The sequence below is a fragment of the Hemicordylus capensis genome, chromosome 1, assembly GCF_027244095.1.
Source record: "Hemicordylus capensis ecotype Gifberg chromosome 1, rHemCap1.1.pri, whole genome shotgun sequence".
Lineage (NCBI taxonomy): Eukaryota > Metazoa > Chordata > Lepidosauria > Squamata > Cordylidae > Hemicordylus > Hemicordylus capensis.
The window spans coordinates 399,007,638-399,025,152 of record NC_069657.1 but is presented as its reverse complement, the minus strand read 5'-3'; the positions used below and the strand labels follow the sequence as shown (position 1 = coordinate 399,025,152).

The 17,515-nt window shown below is 41.2% G+C and overlaps 1 protein-coding gene across 2 annotated transcripts in view; it reads right to left on the bottom strand.

The window, feature by feature from the left end:
• The window catches only part of DNAH8 (dynein axonemal heavy chain 8), a 390,116-nt gene that overhangs the window by 200,036 nt on the left and 172,565 nt on the right, over positions 1-17,515 (bottom strand). For both annotated transcript variants that reach the window (XM_053305243.1, XM_053305251.1), the window contains 5 exons: positions 15,605-15,758; positions 15,356-15,519; positions 12,685-12,787; positions 6,510-6,614; positions 2,991-3,152 (listed from right to left, as the gene is read on the bottom strand). In XM_053305243.1, coding sequence (XP_053161218.1) covers positions 2,991-3,152; positions 6,510-6,614; positions 12,685-12,787; positions 15,356-15,519; positions 15,605-15,758 — 688 coding nt within the window. The remainder of the gene's footprint in view (positions 1-2,990; positions 3,153-6,509; positions 6,615-12,684; positions 12,788-15,355; positions 15,520-15,604; positions 15,759-17,515) is intronic.

Genomic DNA, 17,515 nt, shown 5'->3' with positions numbered 1-17,515 from the left:
GGTCCAGCAGTAGCAGCCACCTGTTCCTTTCACAATTTGGTTTCTGCAGATCAGTAGGAAATATCTTATTCAGAGTTTCTTCTAAAAAATACGCCCCCTGCAAAAAAATATCAACCTTCCCCTGAGCATGTCGGGTGTAAAAAGTAGTGCATTCAGCTAATTCAAGTGGCAGGACTGAACCTGTGCGTGGATCACTTTTTTAAAAAATTGCAGAAACAATTATGGCTAATGCCTCTATTTTCACAAAACCTTGGGGACTGCAATATTCATGGTTCCTGTGGTATGATATAATGGTGTCATACAATGGCATAATGGTATATTATGATATAAGTTTCAAGGCCACAATGAAGTTTGGATAACATCGTAAGTTGCTAAAGACAGAAGGGAATATATAAAAAGTTCTTGCTTATCCCCAGCTAGCATGACTACGTTGCATCATTGATTTGATTGTTATTGTTATCTGCATATTTAATGATCTATATTGTCAGGTATTCCAAAGACTATATAGCTGGTGGAAAAGCAGGCGAAAAGTGTCCTCTGAGACCCTGTTTGCTACACTTTGTTTATTCTGGAGGTGCTTTCGTAATTCTCATTGTGCTATGCATATCCCAGTGGGTCGTCAAAAAAGAAATTTGCCAGATTTGTATGTGTGTGTGTGTCCTACTGGGTAAGGGATGGGGCATTAATTCAGGCAGGGGGGGAATTTTACCCAATGTTCCCTTTTCTCATTCTGAAATGTTGACAGGTATGATAATGTGGTCACTCTGGGTTACCTCAGAGACAAATCTGACAAATCTCACATTTTGAAGTCTCCAGACAGACAGTGTATAAAGGCAACCCCATGTAGAGCATATTGCAGTAGACAAGCCTGGAGATTACCAGCTGATGCACCACTGTTTTGATGGTCGCAGCTGTTATATTTCTGAATCTGACAGAAAGCACTCTTTGCCATGGCCTCCACCTGAGATACCAGGGTGAGTCAGGATCCAAAAGCACTCCCAAACTGTATACCTGCTCTTTCTGGGAAGTATAACTTCATCTTGAACAGGAAGATCTATCCCATTCTTCTAGGCATCCTACAGTGAGCATCTCTGTCTTGTTTGGATTCAGATTTGATTAATTACCCTCATTTAGCCCATTGCTGGGCTGATAATGATGACATGGAGAAATAGATTTAGGTGTCATCAGCATATTGATAACATATGATCTGTTTTATCACATTGTCAGTCTACACACACACACACACACACACACACACACACACACACACACTGAACTGAGCCCCACTGGCAGTGGCTGGGTGCTTGACAGGCTACTCTCTGTATCCATCTCTGTGAATGAGGGGCCCCTAGGACCCAAGCAGAAGCCTCTACAAGTCCTACTGAACCACAGTACAACTAGTCAGGGAAGCAGGAGGGTGGAGACCAGGGGAGGGGCTCTTTAGCACACCTTCTGGTGGCAGTTTCCCAGTGCTACCAGACCTGGAGCAATGGGTCAGCAAGGAGATCAGGCAGACAATTATAACAGAAGTCCAACAGGGCAACACCCCCTTGGCAGTTTAGAAGGCAACTGGGTAAGTTGCCAGGCAAGTGGACAGGGTACCCCAAACATTGGGGAGAGAGAAATGGCCATGAGCAGAATGAGTTGTGCTATCTCCCTCCCCCTCCTTCCTGTTGGTGACAGGGTGATGCCATGGTGCACTGTGTTATAGCACAATAAAAACTGAGTAGAAGCAAGTCTCAACTCTGTCTCATTCTTGGCAGCAGAAGAATGACAAATATCAACTTCTTCAACATAGAGCTCTCCATCAGGCCAGTGATGACCTCAACACTTTCTTTTTCTAAAATCTACCTTTCAGATACATAATAAATAAATCCAATGTTGGGGATCATGCTGCATGACTTCTGACTGTGCTCTGACCCTGATATCTGCCACTCACATGACAGCACAGGCACTAATTTTTCTTCCCCTGCTCTTCATCCCTCTGATCTTTGTACAGGATTACTGACAAGATACATCCATCACCAAGCACACTTCTCAGGGCTGATTCATTGGCAATAGTCAAGTTGGAGTCAGGTGCTGGGAACCAAGAGACAAGAGTCATTACCAAGGAGGAGTCCAGAACACACCAGATCTAAGAAGACAACTGTTGCTCAGGCAAGGTCCTAGCTCAAAGAAGAAGGATTTATAGGCTTTCCTCTATAGGAGAGCCCAGCGAACATGCTCCAAACTGCAAACTAGTGGCTTGCCACATGGGAAAGCTGCACATAGAGTCAAGGTCTTCCGGTTTTAGTCCTGGGAGTTCCTGACATTCTGAAATGAAACATCCTGGTGACAATCCAGCCAACCTTAAGGATTTAAGTCCCATTAATTTCATTGGGAACCCAGGGAACTGAAATGTAACTTGATGTTTCCCATACTTACTAGGAATGTGCACGGAACTGGAAGTTCCACCAGTTCGACTGCAGGGGGTGTCTAGCTTCAAGAGTGGGGGAGAGTGCACTTACTCCTTCCACCGCTTTCCCCCCACCGGCGTCCATTTACTTGCAAGACCATCGGGGTGGCAGCATACCTCCCTGCCACCCTGTTGCCCCTGTTGTCCGGATATGACTGGAAGTCTCTAACACACCTGCATGCACAGACACATGTCGTGCCCGTGAATGTGCCAGCACGCGCAAGTGCATCAGAGATTTCCGGTCATATCTAGACAATGGGGGCAATGGGGTGGTAGGGAGGTACACTGCCACCCTGATGGGCTTGCAAGTAAACAGACACAGGTAGGGGGAAAGCAGTGGGAAGGGTAAGTGCACTTTCCCCCACTCTTAAAGAAGCACCCCTGCCCCCTTCGAGCCTCCCCGCTGTGGTTCCGTGCACATCCCTAATGCTTACTCCTAATGTATTATCACAAATGCATAGATCTCAAGCCAGCGAAGCATGCCTCATCTTATGGCATCATGGCTGAACCATAAACTGCTTTTGAAACTTCTCACCTGTGCTGGAAAATGATAAAGGAAGTTCAGCAGCTGATATCCCGGATCACTAATCTGATAAAATGCTGCCCGGATTACACAGTGTAAAGAAGACTGTTGCATTTTCAATAGATCCATCAGCCAGAGCTCTACAGGTCCTTTTGCATTCACTGGGGTGTCCAACTGAAACATTAAATTGGTTTAAAATTGTTCAAAATTGGGTCTATATATGAAAACCTCATTATTTTAGTATCACTATATAAACATCTGAGAAGGAAAGATTGGTACTTACTGGTGAATCCCAGTGGTTTCTGTGTCCTTGCCCAGTGGATGAGGCAGACAAATCAGACTGGAGCCCTTGGCAGCATGGGAGGGACACAACCATCCTAGGTCTAGCATATCTAAAAATTTACTACTACTACTACTACTACTACTATTTTTATAGCGCTTTTCAATACAAAAAATCCCCAAGGTGGTCTACAAAGAAAAAATAATAGCAGGAAAAGGATGGTTTCTTGTCCTCAAAGGACTCACAATCTAAAAAGAAGCGCAAAGCAGACATCAGCAACAACCACTGGAGCAATGTTTTGCTTGAACTGAACAAGGCCATTGCTCTCTCCCTGCTAAATATAAAGAGAATCATTATTTTGAAAGGTGACTCTTTGCCCAGCTAACAAAGGTTTACCCATAGGTGGATTACCGCAGAGGCAAAAGAGGCAGTTGCCTATGGCGGCGAATCCTGGGCGAGCAGCAGATCTTGGGGCGAGAAAAAAGTTTTTTCTTTTAAAAAAAACTTACAACTGCCGCTGCTGGCGGTGGTGGTGGTGGTGAGAGATTACGCCTCTTGCCTCCCCCGCCCCCAGGACGGTAGGGGTGGCAACAATGAAGCCCCCACTTTTTAATTCTAAATGCTGCCACAGCAGCGGGATAGGGGGCAGCCAGTGAAGGCTGGACAGCTTCAGGGTGTGCACTCATTTGGGAGGGAGGAGGGGAGCTGGAAGAAGCTCTCCCTTGCTGTTTCTCCATGCAGCAGAAACTGCTTTAAGGTAAAATGGGGAAATTTCCTCCCCCACCACAACCCTTCCAGTCCTCACTGTAGCTGCCCCATTCTGCCGTGCAGGCAGAGGCATTTTAATGTAAAAGGGGGAAACTGGTCTCTCATCCCCCGCTCTCCGCAGCAGCCGTTGTGCAGCCTTCACTGCCTACAGGCAGTGAAGGCTTAATCCACCCCTGGGTTTACCTCTAAACCAAGCAACCTCTCAAGGACAAACTTATAAGAAGGGAAGAAAGGTGTTTGACATGGAGACCATTGTGAATAATATACTATGAAATGCTTTCTGCTCTTAAGGGTGGTGATCTTTCAAAAGTTGTCACTGCTATTTGAAACATGTTCTAGTGAAGAAGTCATTGATTGTAGCATAGACCTTCTTGTCTTGTTACCTTCCTCCACTATTCTTACCCATTATTTGCACTATTCACATTCCTTATTAATACATAATGTGCAATGCTCTTTATTATTATATAAACACTCCTCATTAATATTTCTCACCATTGTAAGAGGGAGGGCTCTTTATTTTTCTCACGGCTATCCCATCTTCCTTCCACTAGAAACTCAAACATGTGTATATGGGGTTCTCAAATAGTCATCCATCCAGGCACTGAATAGGTCTAAAAGTGCTTCGTTTCGGTAAAGTGACTATATCATAAAGTGACCTTGCCTTGGCACTCTTGCACTTTTTATAAAGAACAATTGTCTCTCTCTCCCCACACACCCCGCATTTAACTATCCCCTTCCTCCTAGACTTGTCAGCCCTCGAGGTTTGGCTTTAAATCACCAGGAATTTGCATCAATGGCAACTGAAAGCAATCCTGCAGGTGTTAATTAATTGATACTGTGAAAAATATTGGCGAATTTTGGATGGTGTCGGGGAAAGATCTCCTTTTGACAATCAACTTGTTGGTTGTCAACTGCTTGATCAACTTGTTGGTTGCGTTGAAGTTGCAACCCTACTTTCCCTGCCCAGCCCTCCATCTAATGATTCAGATATGCAACAGTGGTATCTGTGAACACCAAGATATGCATGCACTAGATCCCAATCTGGAAGGTCTTCCTCCTCTCTTGGTAATTTAAGAACCATGTAAGCAGCCAGGTCATATCCATAGTGCTTTAATTGTTATAGTGAGGATGACTTCTCAGGAAATAAAACGGTGAGTAAGGATTTTTTCACACAGGAATACCAAGCAGGTACATTTATATGCTACCAGAAGACCATGGTGAATCTGAGGACCCACTCCTAACCCCCTATAGAAAAAGGTTAGATTCTAAGAGACTGACTCAAGAGTTTCAATATGGCAGATATTACTATTCCAACACTGTTGCACACATTGCCTGAGGTAATGCATGAATGGGGTTCATTGAGATTCTGGAAGGTGCCCCCAACCTGCCACCTTGGAAAATGAGAGGTCCCTCCCACTTTGTCCTAAATGATGAGAGTGCTGGTAAGGAACCAGGTTAGGCTGGTCAGACTCTGCAGCCTTCACTCATTCTTGGCATACTGGAATAAGAGTAATAGCCCAATAATGGCTGCTTAGCTCCAGGCTGGCATTTCAGTTCTGACACCTTTAGGAGGAAGGGCCTTCTTCAGACTCCAAGGAGGATTGAGGTTTCTTTGATAGCAAATTGGGAAGGGATCTTTTACAGACTTTTTCCTTTTTCCTCAACAGAAAGTAGAGAAGGAATAAAGATAGAAAAGGAAGGAACCACACTAATTTCATTTGTTTGTTTTATTTTAAACTTGCCTGGGGGGCGGGGAATGGGAGTAAGAGAGAGAACTAGTAAGATGAAGAGAATAAGGATTCTAAAGTACAAACAAGAACTGTGAGAAAACCTGCAATCCTACGCAAAACTATTTCAGAGTAAATTTCATTAAACTTAGTGCACATTAAAGGCAGACTTAGTGTAGATAGCACACATAGGATGCAGATGCACAGCAGACAAACACAAAGGAAAGCTAGGGTGGTTGTGCTCCTCCAATATATAAGGGCTCTGCTCTGTTTTGCCTACGTCATCCAATGAGCAGAAACCCACTTCACAAGACAATACTATTTGCTGAGACAGAAAGAACTAGAACATTGATATTTTAATGCACAAAATATGCCAAAGCACACTACCTACCCTTATTTTTAATGTATAGTTCACACCATTCCAAAATTTCAGTGTTAACAAGAATGTTAAAAACATACATATATTAAAAATAGCTAAAATGCAATATATTTAATTAACAAATATTAGCATTCTATCCTATCCATAGCCATCAAAAGTGAACTTTAAAAATTAACTACACACTACTTTTGAAAGATTCTCATATTCAGTTCTTTGGGAGTGGGGAGATTCTATTCCGCTAAAGTATTCTAACTAAAGAATCTTCTTCCTCTAATCTTTTGTACAAAGCAATAGCATTTTATTTTTAATTTAATCAAATGTCCAGAGAGGGAAAAACAACTGAAATTCCATTCTGAATTAGAGTTTTTTTAAAATACCGGAATTTTTTCTCCTTCTCTTGATATAACTGACATTATGCGATCATAATCCTTTGGATGAAATTCCACTTCATTTATATTGTCAGATAAACCAGGCAGATGTGGCTGAAATAAATAAATGAAAGTTTGTAACAGCCATTCTAGTCAATGTTGACAAATGGACGCAAATGTTTAAAAGAGAAAAAGTCTGAACGTGAAAACCTAAGATGAACAGGTAATATTGATGACTAGGGATATGCAGAACATTTCGATGTCACCATTTCAAGTGATTTGAGTTTGAAACAAAATGCCCTTTAAATAAAAGGCCTGTTTTAAAGGGCTCAGAACAAAACAACCCTCTTACGCTTCTTGGTTGGCTTGTTATACAAATCAAGTGTTGTCATGGGCAACTGTGCCCCAATTGGCTGGGAGGAGGGGGGAGGAGAGAGAGGCCCCTTACAGTGTGCCTCTCTTGAGAGGATACATCAGGAGAGGAGGAAGGAAGGTTTGATTTTGTGGTTTTCTCAGCACTGAGTATAATATGCTGTGCTGCTGTTGCTATAACTATCTGGTTTTGGATCTCATTGACAAAGGCAGAACTTGGGTGCCTGCCTTCCTTGATTTGTGGTTTGCTTTGCTTGTGAGATAGTGTTGTGGTGAGAAATGGACAGTGTCAGCTGTGTGTGTGTGTGTGTGTTGATATTTCTTGGTGATTGCTGTGATGAGCACCATGTCTGGCCTTGAGACTAAATTGTGCTTCACTCACTGCTCTGCAATCTGCATTGCAAGGTGTACTCAATCAAAACGTGGCTGAAGTTGAGCTTATGGCTATACTTGTTGCTAATGGTGCTGCTGTGGCAGCTGTGGCAATGCTAGGAAGGAGTCATAATTGTGGGTGAGGGAGCAACTTGTGCCAATGATGTTATTGCAGTGCAAGCACTGTGACTAGCAGTGCATTGTGAGTCAGTAATTCTTTTTTGGCCATTTTTGGACTGTGTTTGAAATTTGTGTTCTCTGTTGGGATGGGCAGATACCCTTTACCATGTACTTGCGTTCTGGGTTGTATATAAATGTTTTAAATAAAAATATATTAAAATGTGTGTTAAAATAATACTTCTGCATGGTTTTTCAAGGCAGCGTTGCAAAATCAGGGTTTGCAAAGGATCCTCCGGGGGTTGGGGAAACGGTTAAAAATGTGTTTAAAATTGCCCACTTGTCCATTTCTTTTGTTGGTTGGATGGTAGGTAGCACCCATCATGCCCTACCACCCAACCCACTTTGGTGTCCCTAGGAGCTACCCATGTGGAACAATGGGTGTTTTGCATTTCCCCATTGTTCCCTATGGCCCAAACACTCAAAACGTTTCCTCAAAACAGCCAGCTCAGCCGCTGCTTTGACTAAATGCTTCAGCCATTTGCATTTCATTTCAAGCAGAACACAAAATCCGCTTAATGTACATCCCTACTCAAAATGTTTCAGTTTTTGTTCTGTCAAAACAACCAGTTTGATAGCTGTTTTGATGAAATGTTTTAGCCATCTGTGTTTTGTTTTGAGCTCAAAACAAAATACAAAATCTGTTTCATGCACATTGTTACTGATGACTAGATCTTAACATATTGTACTTGTATGCCTAGTATGGGACTCTTTCTCATGGAAAGTGGTCATCTGAATTCAACCAAAGATTCAATTAATGCTGTCTGAACTTAAAAGGGGAGTTTCATGAAAGAAGATATATGTGAGTCATGATGCAACCATGAGAATGCAATAGTGAATGTTAGGTGTTCCTGAGAGCTCTCCGAAGTGTAGTTATTACAAGAGTAAAAGTATCTGTTTTCCAGAATATGTTTAACCCTTCTCATTTAACTAGGATAAATCATTCAGACAGCAGCTAAACCCTTTGGCAAAGTAACTTGTAAAAATAAACTCTGATCTATTCTATACCATGTACACGAAACCAGAGCTAGGTTTTTCAAGAGTGTTTTGTTTCCATTCCAGATGTAAAATAAATATCTCAAAACTCTGAGTATATGTAACCAATCTTTTCTGAACTGGAAGAAAGTTTTTATTTGAAGTGCGGAAATACATTCCAACACTGTCTTATATTGTACAGACCATCATGTATGCACTAAAATGTTTGGAGATTAGAGCTGCATTCAGATTGTTTAGAAAACAGACGGTCAAATACTTTTATTTTTGCTTATTTCAAATTTGTTCTTTATTCTGTAAATATTATTTTTTTAGAAAACAGGTTGCTTACCTGTAACTGGTGATCTTTCGGTGGTCTATGTTCACTCACAAAAATGGGTTCTGTGCCTGCGTAGTAACCCCCATAGAAAAATTCTTCAGCTCCTTGAGGTTCTTTATGACTCTGGGTTCAAGTGCAAATAATGTGTGCAAGGTGCACCCATTATTTCCAGCGGTTAGAGCACCAGTTGCTCAGTGTGAGGACTGATGAAACATGGATGGATAAGGACAGGTATGTGATTATTCCTGTGGAGGCATCCTAGCAGGAGGGAGGCCAGGCACATTTTGTTAGTTAACATGGATCACCAAAAGATCACCTGTTATAGGTAAACAACCTGTTTATCCATGCTTCCGTCACAAAATGGGTGATTGGTGAGCTCAATTAGATGTAATTAGAGCACCTTCTTTAGAACTGCCCAACCGAAGGGGGGGCTCTGCCACTGAGTGAATATCCACAACATAATGTCTTTAAAAGGTAGGTCTGAAGACCATGTTTGCTGCTTTACATATGTCCATCATACTTATTCGTGACACATGAACTGCTGATGTTGCCACCTTTGTAGTAGAGTGTGCCTTGACTATAGATGGAGGCTTGACCTTCTGTATGTCGTAGCACATGAAAATTAGTTCAATTAGTTCAACTAGCCAGTGTGAAAGTCTTTGTCTGGAGAGCCTATGACACAGTACCCATCAGTTCAAATGGTCTCTGGGTCAATGATGAGAGAACCAAGGATATGTTCCATGGTTCTATAGGAATACGAATAGGTGGGAATACATTCATGAGGCTTTTTAGGAAGGCTCTGCTTTCTGGGTAAAAGAAAAGAATCTTACCATGACAGCCTGGATGTTTGGAAGAGAGTGCTGCCAAATGAACCTTAAGGAACATATTACCCAAACCCTGCAATTTCAACATAGTCAAATAGAAGACTATGCCCTTAATGGTAGCTTTTCTAGGGCGAAAACCATGTACTCTGGCAAAGGTCTTAAAATGCAGCCATTTGCCAAAGTAGTCATGCCTGGTAGAAGGCTTCCTACAATTGAGTAATATGTTACTCAGAAGCCAATTCACCATGCCGTCAGATGGAGTATGAGTATGTCTGGGTGTATGATATGACCGTTGTCTTGTGTCAAAAGATCCAGTTCTTGTGGCAATCTCTGGTACTGGTTTCCCGATAGTTTGAGTACCTGTGGAAACCATGGTTGCCTTGGCCACCATGGAGTCACTAGAATGCAGGATGCTGGAGTAGTCAGCAGGCGTGCCACCACACGGCTGATCAATTGGCATGGTGGGGACATGTATGGCGTCTCCCGAGACCAGTCTGTCTGGAAGGCATCCCCCAGTGATTGTGGGTTGTGATCCACTCTTGAACAAAAATGGGTGCACTTCGTGTTTTCTGAGGTTGTGAACAGGTCTATGGTGTGGCTCATCCAGATGTTGAAGAGGGGAGCAATATATTCAGTTTTGATCTCCCATTCATTGCTGTTGTTGTGCAGTTGCAAACAATTCAGATCATCCGCTAGGATGTTGTACTAGTCTTTTAAACCTGATGCCTGATGCACCAGTGCCACAGGGCAGTGGTATTGTCCAACTGCACCTGCACAACTTTGCCTTGTAGAAGTGGTAGGAAGGCCTTCATCACTTGGAAGATGGCTAGCAACTCCAAGAACTTGATGTGAAACTGAGTTTGCTGTGGGGTCCACTTGCCTTGAACTTGGTGGTTTGCGCAGTGGGCATGTCCCAGTAGAGATGCGTCCATCGTCAACCAAATTCAGGGATGTCCCAGTAGAGACATGTCCATCATCAATCAAATTTAGGGAGTCAAGAGTCTGAAAAGCAACCCCCTCTAAGAGATTCCAGTCATTTGACCACCAAGAGAGGGAGTGCCGTATCTGAACTGGAATTTCTGGACACTTGTGCTGATTGTCCAGATTTGGACGGAAAACTGATAAAACTGCAACTGATAAAACCAAAGTTGCAGCTTTAATAGCTTCAAATGTGCATAATATACTACTGTGTTGCAGGACACCATAAGGCTCAAGAGTCATTGAATATGTTGAGCCGGCTGTAGTGGACCTTGTCGGAATTCATGGATCAGGTCTCTGATACACTTGTACTGTTCATTGGGTAATTAAGCTTTCCTGGGCTCTGTGTTCAAGATTGCTCCAATGTAGTTGATGATGTGTACTGGTTTTAGATGGGATTTTTTTCCAATTCACTTGGATCCCCAAGTCTTGGAGGAGATTTAAAACATACAGTGTCTGAGAATTTAACTCTCCTTGGTCTTTGGACATCAGGAGCCAATCGTCCAAATACGCGTAGATTGCTATGCCCTGCCTCCTCAGATGGGCCACCACAACAGCCATACATTTGGTAAATATCTTTGGGGTGGTAGAAAGTCCAAAGGGTAAGACTTTGTATTGGTACACTTGGTCGCCTATGGTACATCTTAAATACTTCCAGTGTTATTCCCTTATACCAATATGGAAGTACACATCTTTCAGATCTAGCATTGCAAGCCAATTCTCTTGATAGAGAAGTGGTAGGATCTCTTGCAATGCTATCATGCAAAATTTCCTTACATCGACAAGCTTGTTCAGGTAGTATAGATCCATGATGGGTTGGATCCCACCATCCATCTTAGGTACTTGAAAGTAATGGGAGTAAAAACACTCCCATGTGTGTGCCCACCGCACAGGAGTGATTGCACCCTTTTCTAACAACAACTTCCTCCTGTAACGACAGGGAGGGTTGAGTGAACTTCATTCTTGAAAAGTATGGGGTCAGTTTGAACTCTATGGTGTATTCCAAGGAAATGATCTTTAAGACCCAGCAGTCCGATGTTATGTGGTGCCATGCAGGGGCATGGCATGCCAGCCTAATGGAATTGTGAACTGGAGGAAGGGATGGGATTGTGAGGCTGGTGTAGTTCCTTGTTTGCCAAGTTGTTAACGCCCCTGGTGGCAGAAAGGGGGAGGAGAGTTGAGGTGACCATGGGTGGTCTTGTTCCTCAAAGATGTTTTCGAGACTTTGCCTGTTTCATGCACTGGGATTGGGTGATTTTGCCTTTCCCTTGATAGGAACGCTTATGATATGGATGGTATTGTTTTTTGAATTTGCCTGAACGAGGGCTTCTTTGTGGAGTAAGAGCGATATTTTGCCCCATAAGAAGAAGTCAAAGTTGAGGTGGTAAAAGTCTTAGTTGTAAACTTGGACTTCTTTAATTGCTCCATTGTGGAGTTGGTTGCCTCGCTGAAAAGGCCCTAACCATCAAAGGGTCAATCTTCTCTTTCATATCGCATCTGTTTTGAGAAAGACAGACATATCTTGCAAGTAGAAACATTGTATTCCTCTCCATGGCAGATGAGACACAATACATGTAGATCTTTAGAGGGGAGTTTCGTTTTACATCCCTCGCACCTCTTAAAGCTCTGTTTCTCTTCAGCCATAACAATAATAAAAAGGTACTCCAAAGTCCATTCTGAGGGTCAAATAATGGCAACATTTTCCGGAAGCCAAGAAAACAAGTCAAATAACCGAAATAATAGTCCAGAGGGTTTTTTTTAGATGAACTCACAAAGCAGAAAAATTTTCTGAAGAACTTTATTCGATGAGGAGACATACTGAAGTCAGAATGTAACAGCGGTCGGAAAAGAACTGAGGAACATGGTGCTGGCCCACATTTAAATAGCATGTTGGGGCATGGAGGCGGGGCTCGGTCACCATGATGAGCTGCAGCTGCAAGTGAATGACATGGCAGTCAAGGAGGAACTAAACAACGGGTGCGCTAACGATCAAAAACAATGGACACACCTTGTGCGGCATGGGTGGAGCCACAGAGTGCCTAGAGTTGCTGAAGAATTATTCCATGGGGTTACTGCGTAGGCACGGAACCCATTTTGGATCACCATAAAGAACATGGATCACCATAAAGATCTATCACTGGGAACATACCTGAATAGTGTGTGAATCACTAGCTTGTCCAAGTATTTCTAGAAGAGCAGGGTCAGAGATGAAAAAGAATCTGGGAAACAGCAATCGTTTCTTTTCCAAATACCTATAAAAATAATAACAACAATAACAACAACAACAATAACAACAATAATAATAAATTTTTGTTTAAGAAACACTTTTATTTTTCCATTTTAAAAACACATACATTTTATCTTAAGACTGTAATCCTATGCACACTTACTTGGGAGTTTTGAGTAAACGTACATAGGATCAAGAACAGGCACTAAGAACAAATGCAATAAGAGCAAAAGTCGAAAAATCAACAACAAACAGCAAGTGCCGCCTTTGTAAAGAAGCATATGAAACAGTGGACCACCTGATCAGCTGTTGTAAAAAGATCACACAGACTGACTACAAACAAAGGCATGACAAGTTAGCAGGGATGATACAATGGAACATCTGCAAAAAATACAAGCTACCTGTAGCCAAAAATTGGTGGGACTATAAAACTGAAAAAGTTGAAGAAAATTAAGATGTAGAAATATCATGGGACTTCCAACTACAAACAGACAAACATCTGCCACACAATATACCAGATATAACTGTAGTCGAGAAGAAAGAAAAACAAGTTAAAATAATTGACATAGCAATATCAGGGGATAGCAGAATAGAAAAAAAAGAAATAGAAAAAATCACAAAATACAAAGATCTACAAATTGAATTGAAAGGCTGTGGCAGAAAAAGACCAAAGTAATCCCAGTGGTAATTGGTGCCTTAGGTGCAGTTCCAAAAGACCTTGAAGAGCACCTCAACACCATAGGGGCCACAGAAATCACCATCAGCCAATTACAAAAAGCAACTTTACTGGTAACAGCCTATATTCTGCGACGATATCTATAACAGCAACAACACTGACCATAAAATTCAGCCATCCCAGGTCCTTGGGAAGGACTCGATGTCTGGATAAAACAAACCAGTCAATAACACCTGTCTGACTGTGTAAATAAATAATAATAATAATACATGTTTGTTTAAGAAACACTTTTATTTTCCCATTTAAAAAACACATACATTTTATCTTAAGACTGTAATCCTATGCACACTTACTTGGAAGTTTTGAGTAAACGTACATAGGATCAAGATGTAAGGATCAATTGTATACAATGCAGTGCCCAACAACTGAGCATAAGATTGCATTGCTGGACTTCAAGTGCCAGCACAAGAGGCCCTCTTGTTAACCCTGTTCCTACCAAGACTCAGGGCTGACTCCAAGACTGACTCCATCCAAGGGCTGACTTGACTTCCTGATGCTGGAGCCTGTTCTTTTTCTGGATTCAGAAAATCTCCCGAGTACAAGTAGTTTTACTTCCTCTTCTCCTTGTCTTGCTATGTCATAACTAGGTTCTACCTTGTCTATATCAAAGGTTCTACCCTTTCTATATGCCTTTCTGTGAATTCCTTATTTTTACAATGTATGGGTGTGTGGTTAACATCCTGCTCACACTTCCAGCTCTCACCTGCTCCCAGCCCTCCCACATTCTCAGGTCTCAACAAAGCCATTGTCTGTTATCCTTCACTACCACCTGGCTTGCCTTCCCTTCCCTGCCTTCTGGCCTTGGTATGTATCTGAACTGGCAATATCTGCTTTGCCCTCTTCATGCAGGAACAATTCCCAATTGCATCACACAAGATGGTAGTTTAGAGTTTGCAGAGCAAGATATATGACACTGTACTTTTGGTTTGTTTGTTTTGATTTTTAGCTTAATATTTTTATTGTCATATTATTGTATGTTTTTTAACTTTTGTAAACTGCCTTGAGATTGTTTTTAATGAAAGGAGGTATATAAATTCAACAATAAATAAATACATACATAAATATAAATAAATAAATACTAAAGTTAACTAAGGGGTAAAAACCAGTCATAGTGATTCTGGAGCCTGCTCCATTAGTTATCTTGGGGCTCATCTATAACACAAATATGTGTTACATTGTGTAGCTAATCTCAAACACACACACACACACCCCACACACACCTCAGCTACTGCCTAGGAACTTGCATAACCTAAGACCACCACTGAGTGAAACCTTAAGGTTTCCTGAATTCCTAGGAATATAGTCCTAAATTTCTGCAGCTTCTTTTAATGCCTAAGAATCTGAAAATCAAAACTGGTTAAAAAAAATGAAGCCTCAGCATGTGGAAGTCTAGATTTATGGGAAGATCTGCTGCACTAGGAATGAATATTCCTTCTTTCTTCAAATAGTATCTATACTTTGAGCAATAGGTTAGCCTTGGCAATTGACTGTCTGAAGCAAATTAATTACAAAAATATTCAAGACTGCTATTTTATATAGGAGAAATATAGCAGTATTTCTTTCTTTGCATATTTCTCAAAAATATATTTCAGATATTTTAAAAAATTTAAGACACCAAAGCCACAGTTATCAGTTATCCACAGTTACAAATGCAGCAGATTAATCCTCAAACCTTCATAATACCTCCCAAAATAAACATATCTGGAATTTCCCTTTTAACTCTACTCAAATACCACTATAAATTCAGAAACAGATAATTTTTTTTAAAAGTATTAATACATGATGTTAATTCAATAACATATTATTAAAACATATACATTGAACCAACACACTGTAAGAAAACTGTAAATTTTGTACCCTGTAAGTGACTTCTGGCACACTTCCAACTGCTCATGTAAATGTGGCAAAAGTTGTCCCATAGTCTCATCTCCAACACAGCAGCCGATGACATTGGGGTTTTCATGAGCTCGCTGCATTATTTTTATCCATGATTTATCAATGTTTTGAAAACGTTTTGCTTCCTAAATAGAATAATTGTAGTGCATTAATGGAAGAATCAGCTACAGTTAAAGCATAACATACATTATGGAACAATTCTAGATTTACCTGAGGTAGCTGCTTGGCAATATCTCCACCTACAAATACAGCTTCAAGGTAAACCCAGAGGTTTTGTACAATCAGCCATTCTTCAATGATATCACTGGAGGTGCTAAGTTTAAATATCCAGCTCTGAATATCTTTTTTAAATGGTGCATTATATCTAAAAATAAGAGGCAAGAAATAAGAATATGAAATTGAACAATTATGTATTTCAAAGTGGCTTTTGAATTACTATTACTATATTGTTGTAAAAACAACAAAGTTTTATGACATCTTATAGGCTAACAAATTTATTGTAGCATTAGCTTTGTGAACTATAGTCCACAAAGATTTTATTCCTTCAGATATATGTATTATTATAGTGGTTCAGTGCAAATGTAACAGGCTCATATTTGGAGATGTGGACAAACCTAATCAGTAGAATACATGCTTTGCATGCAGAAGGGCCCAGGTTCAATCCTTAGCAGTTCCAGATAGAGCTGAGATAGACCTCCATCTAAAATCCGGAAACTTCTGCCAGTCAATGTAGACAATATTGACCTACATGGACCAATGGACTGACTCAGTAGAAGGCATAAGAATGTAAGATCATAAGAAGACCCCTGCTGGATCAGGCCCAAGGCCTACCTAGTCCAGCATCCTGCCCACCCACCAGAAATCTTTGGGAAGCCCACAGGCAAGAGCTGAGGGCATGCCCTCTCTCCTGCTATTGCTCCCCTGCAACTGATACTTGGAGACATCTTGCCTCTTAGGCTGGAGGTGGCCTATAGCCTCAGACCAGTAACCCCTGATAGACTGGTCCTCCATGAATTTATCTAAGCCCTTCTTAAAGCCATCCAGGCTGGTGGCTGTCACCATATCTTGTGGCAGAAAATTCCATAGATTAATTATGTATTGTGTGAAAAAATACTTCCTTTTGTTGGTCCTAAATTACTTACCAGTTCCATGGGATGACCCCTGGTTCTAATGTTATGCAAGAGAGAGAAACATTAATCTCTCTCCACACCATGCATAATTTTCTAGACCTCTATCATGTTTTCACTTAGTTGTCATTTTTCTAAACTAAGCGCCAGGTATTGTAGCCTTACCTCGTAAAGAAGGTGCTCTAGGCCCCTGATCACCTTGGTTGCCCTCTTCTACACATTCTCTAGTTCTATAATGTCTTTTAAAGGTATGGTAATGAAAACTGTACACAGTATTCTGAATGTAGCCACACCATAGATATGTATAAGGGCATTATGATATTAGCAGTTTTATTTTCAATCCCCTTCCTAATTATTCCAAGCATGGAATTGGCCTTTTTCACAGTTGCTACACACTGAGTCAACACTTTCAATAAGCTGTCCATCACAACCCCAAGATCTCTCTCCTAGTCAGTCACCAGCAGCTCAGACTCTGTCAGCATATATGTGGTTGGGATTTTTTGCTTCAGTATATGCATCATTTTACACTTGCTAACATTGAACTGTATCTGCCACTTTGTTGCTCACTCTCCCAGTTTGGAGAGATACTTTTCGAGCTCCTCAAAATCTCTTTGGGATTTCACTATCCTAAATATTTTGGTGTCATCTGCAATATTGGCCACCTCGCTGCTTACCCAAATTTCTAGATCATTTATGAATAAAATTAAAAAGCATTGGTCCCAGTACAGATCCCTGGGGGATCCCACTTCTTACTTCCCTTCATTTAGAGAACTGTCAATTTATACCTATCCATGCTTTCCTGTACTTCAAACACTTTCCAATCCACACATTAACCTGTCCCCTTATCCCATGACTGCTAAGTTTTCCAAAGAGTCTTTGATGAGAAACTTTGTTGAAAGCTTTTTGAAAGTCCAAGTATACAATCTCAACCGGATCACCTTTGTCCACACACCTACTGACACTTTCAAAGAACTCCAAAAAATTGGTGAGGCAA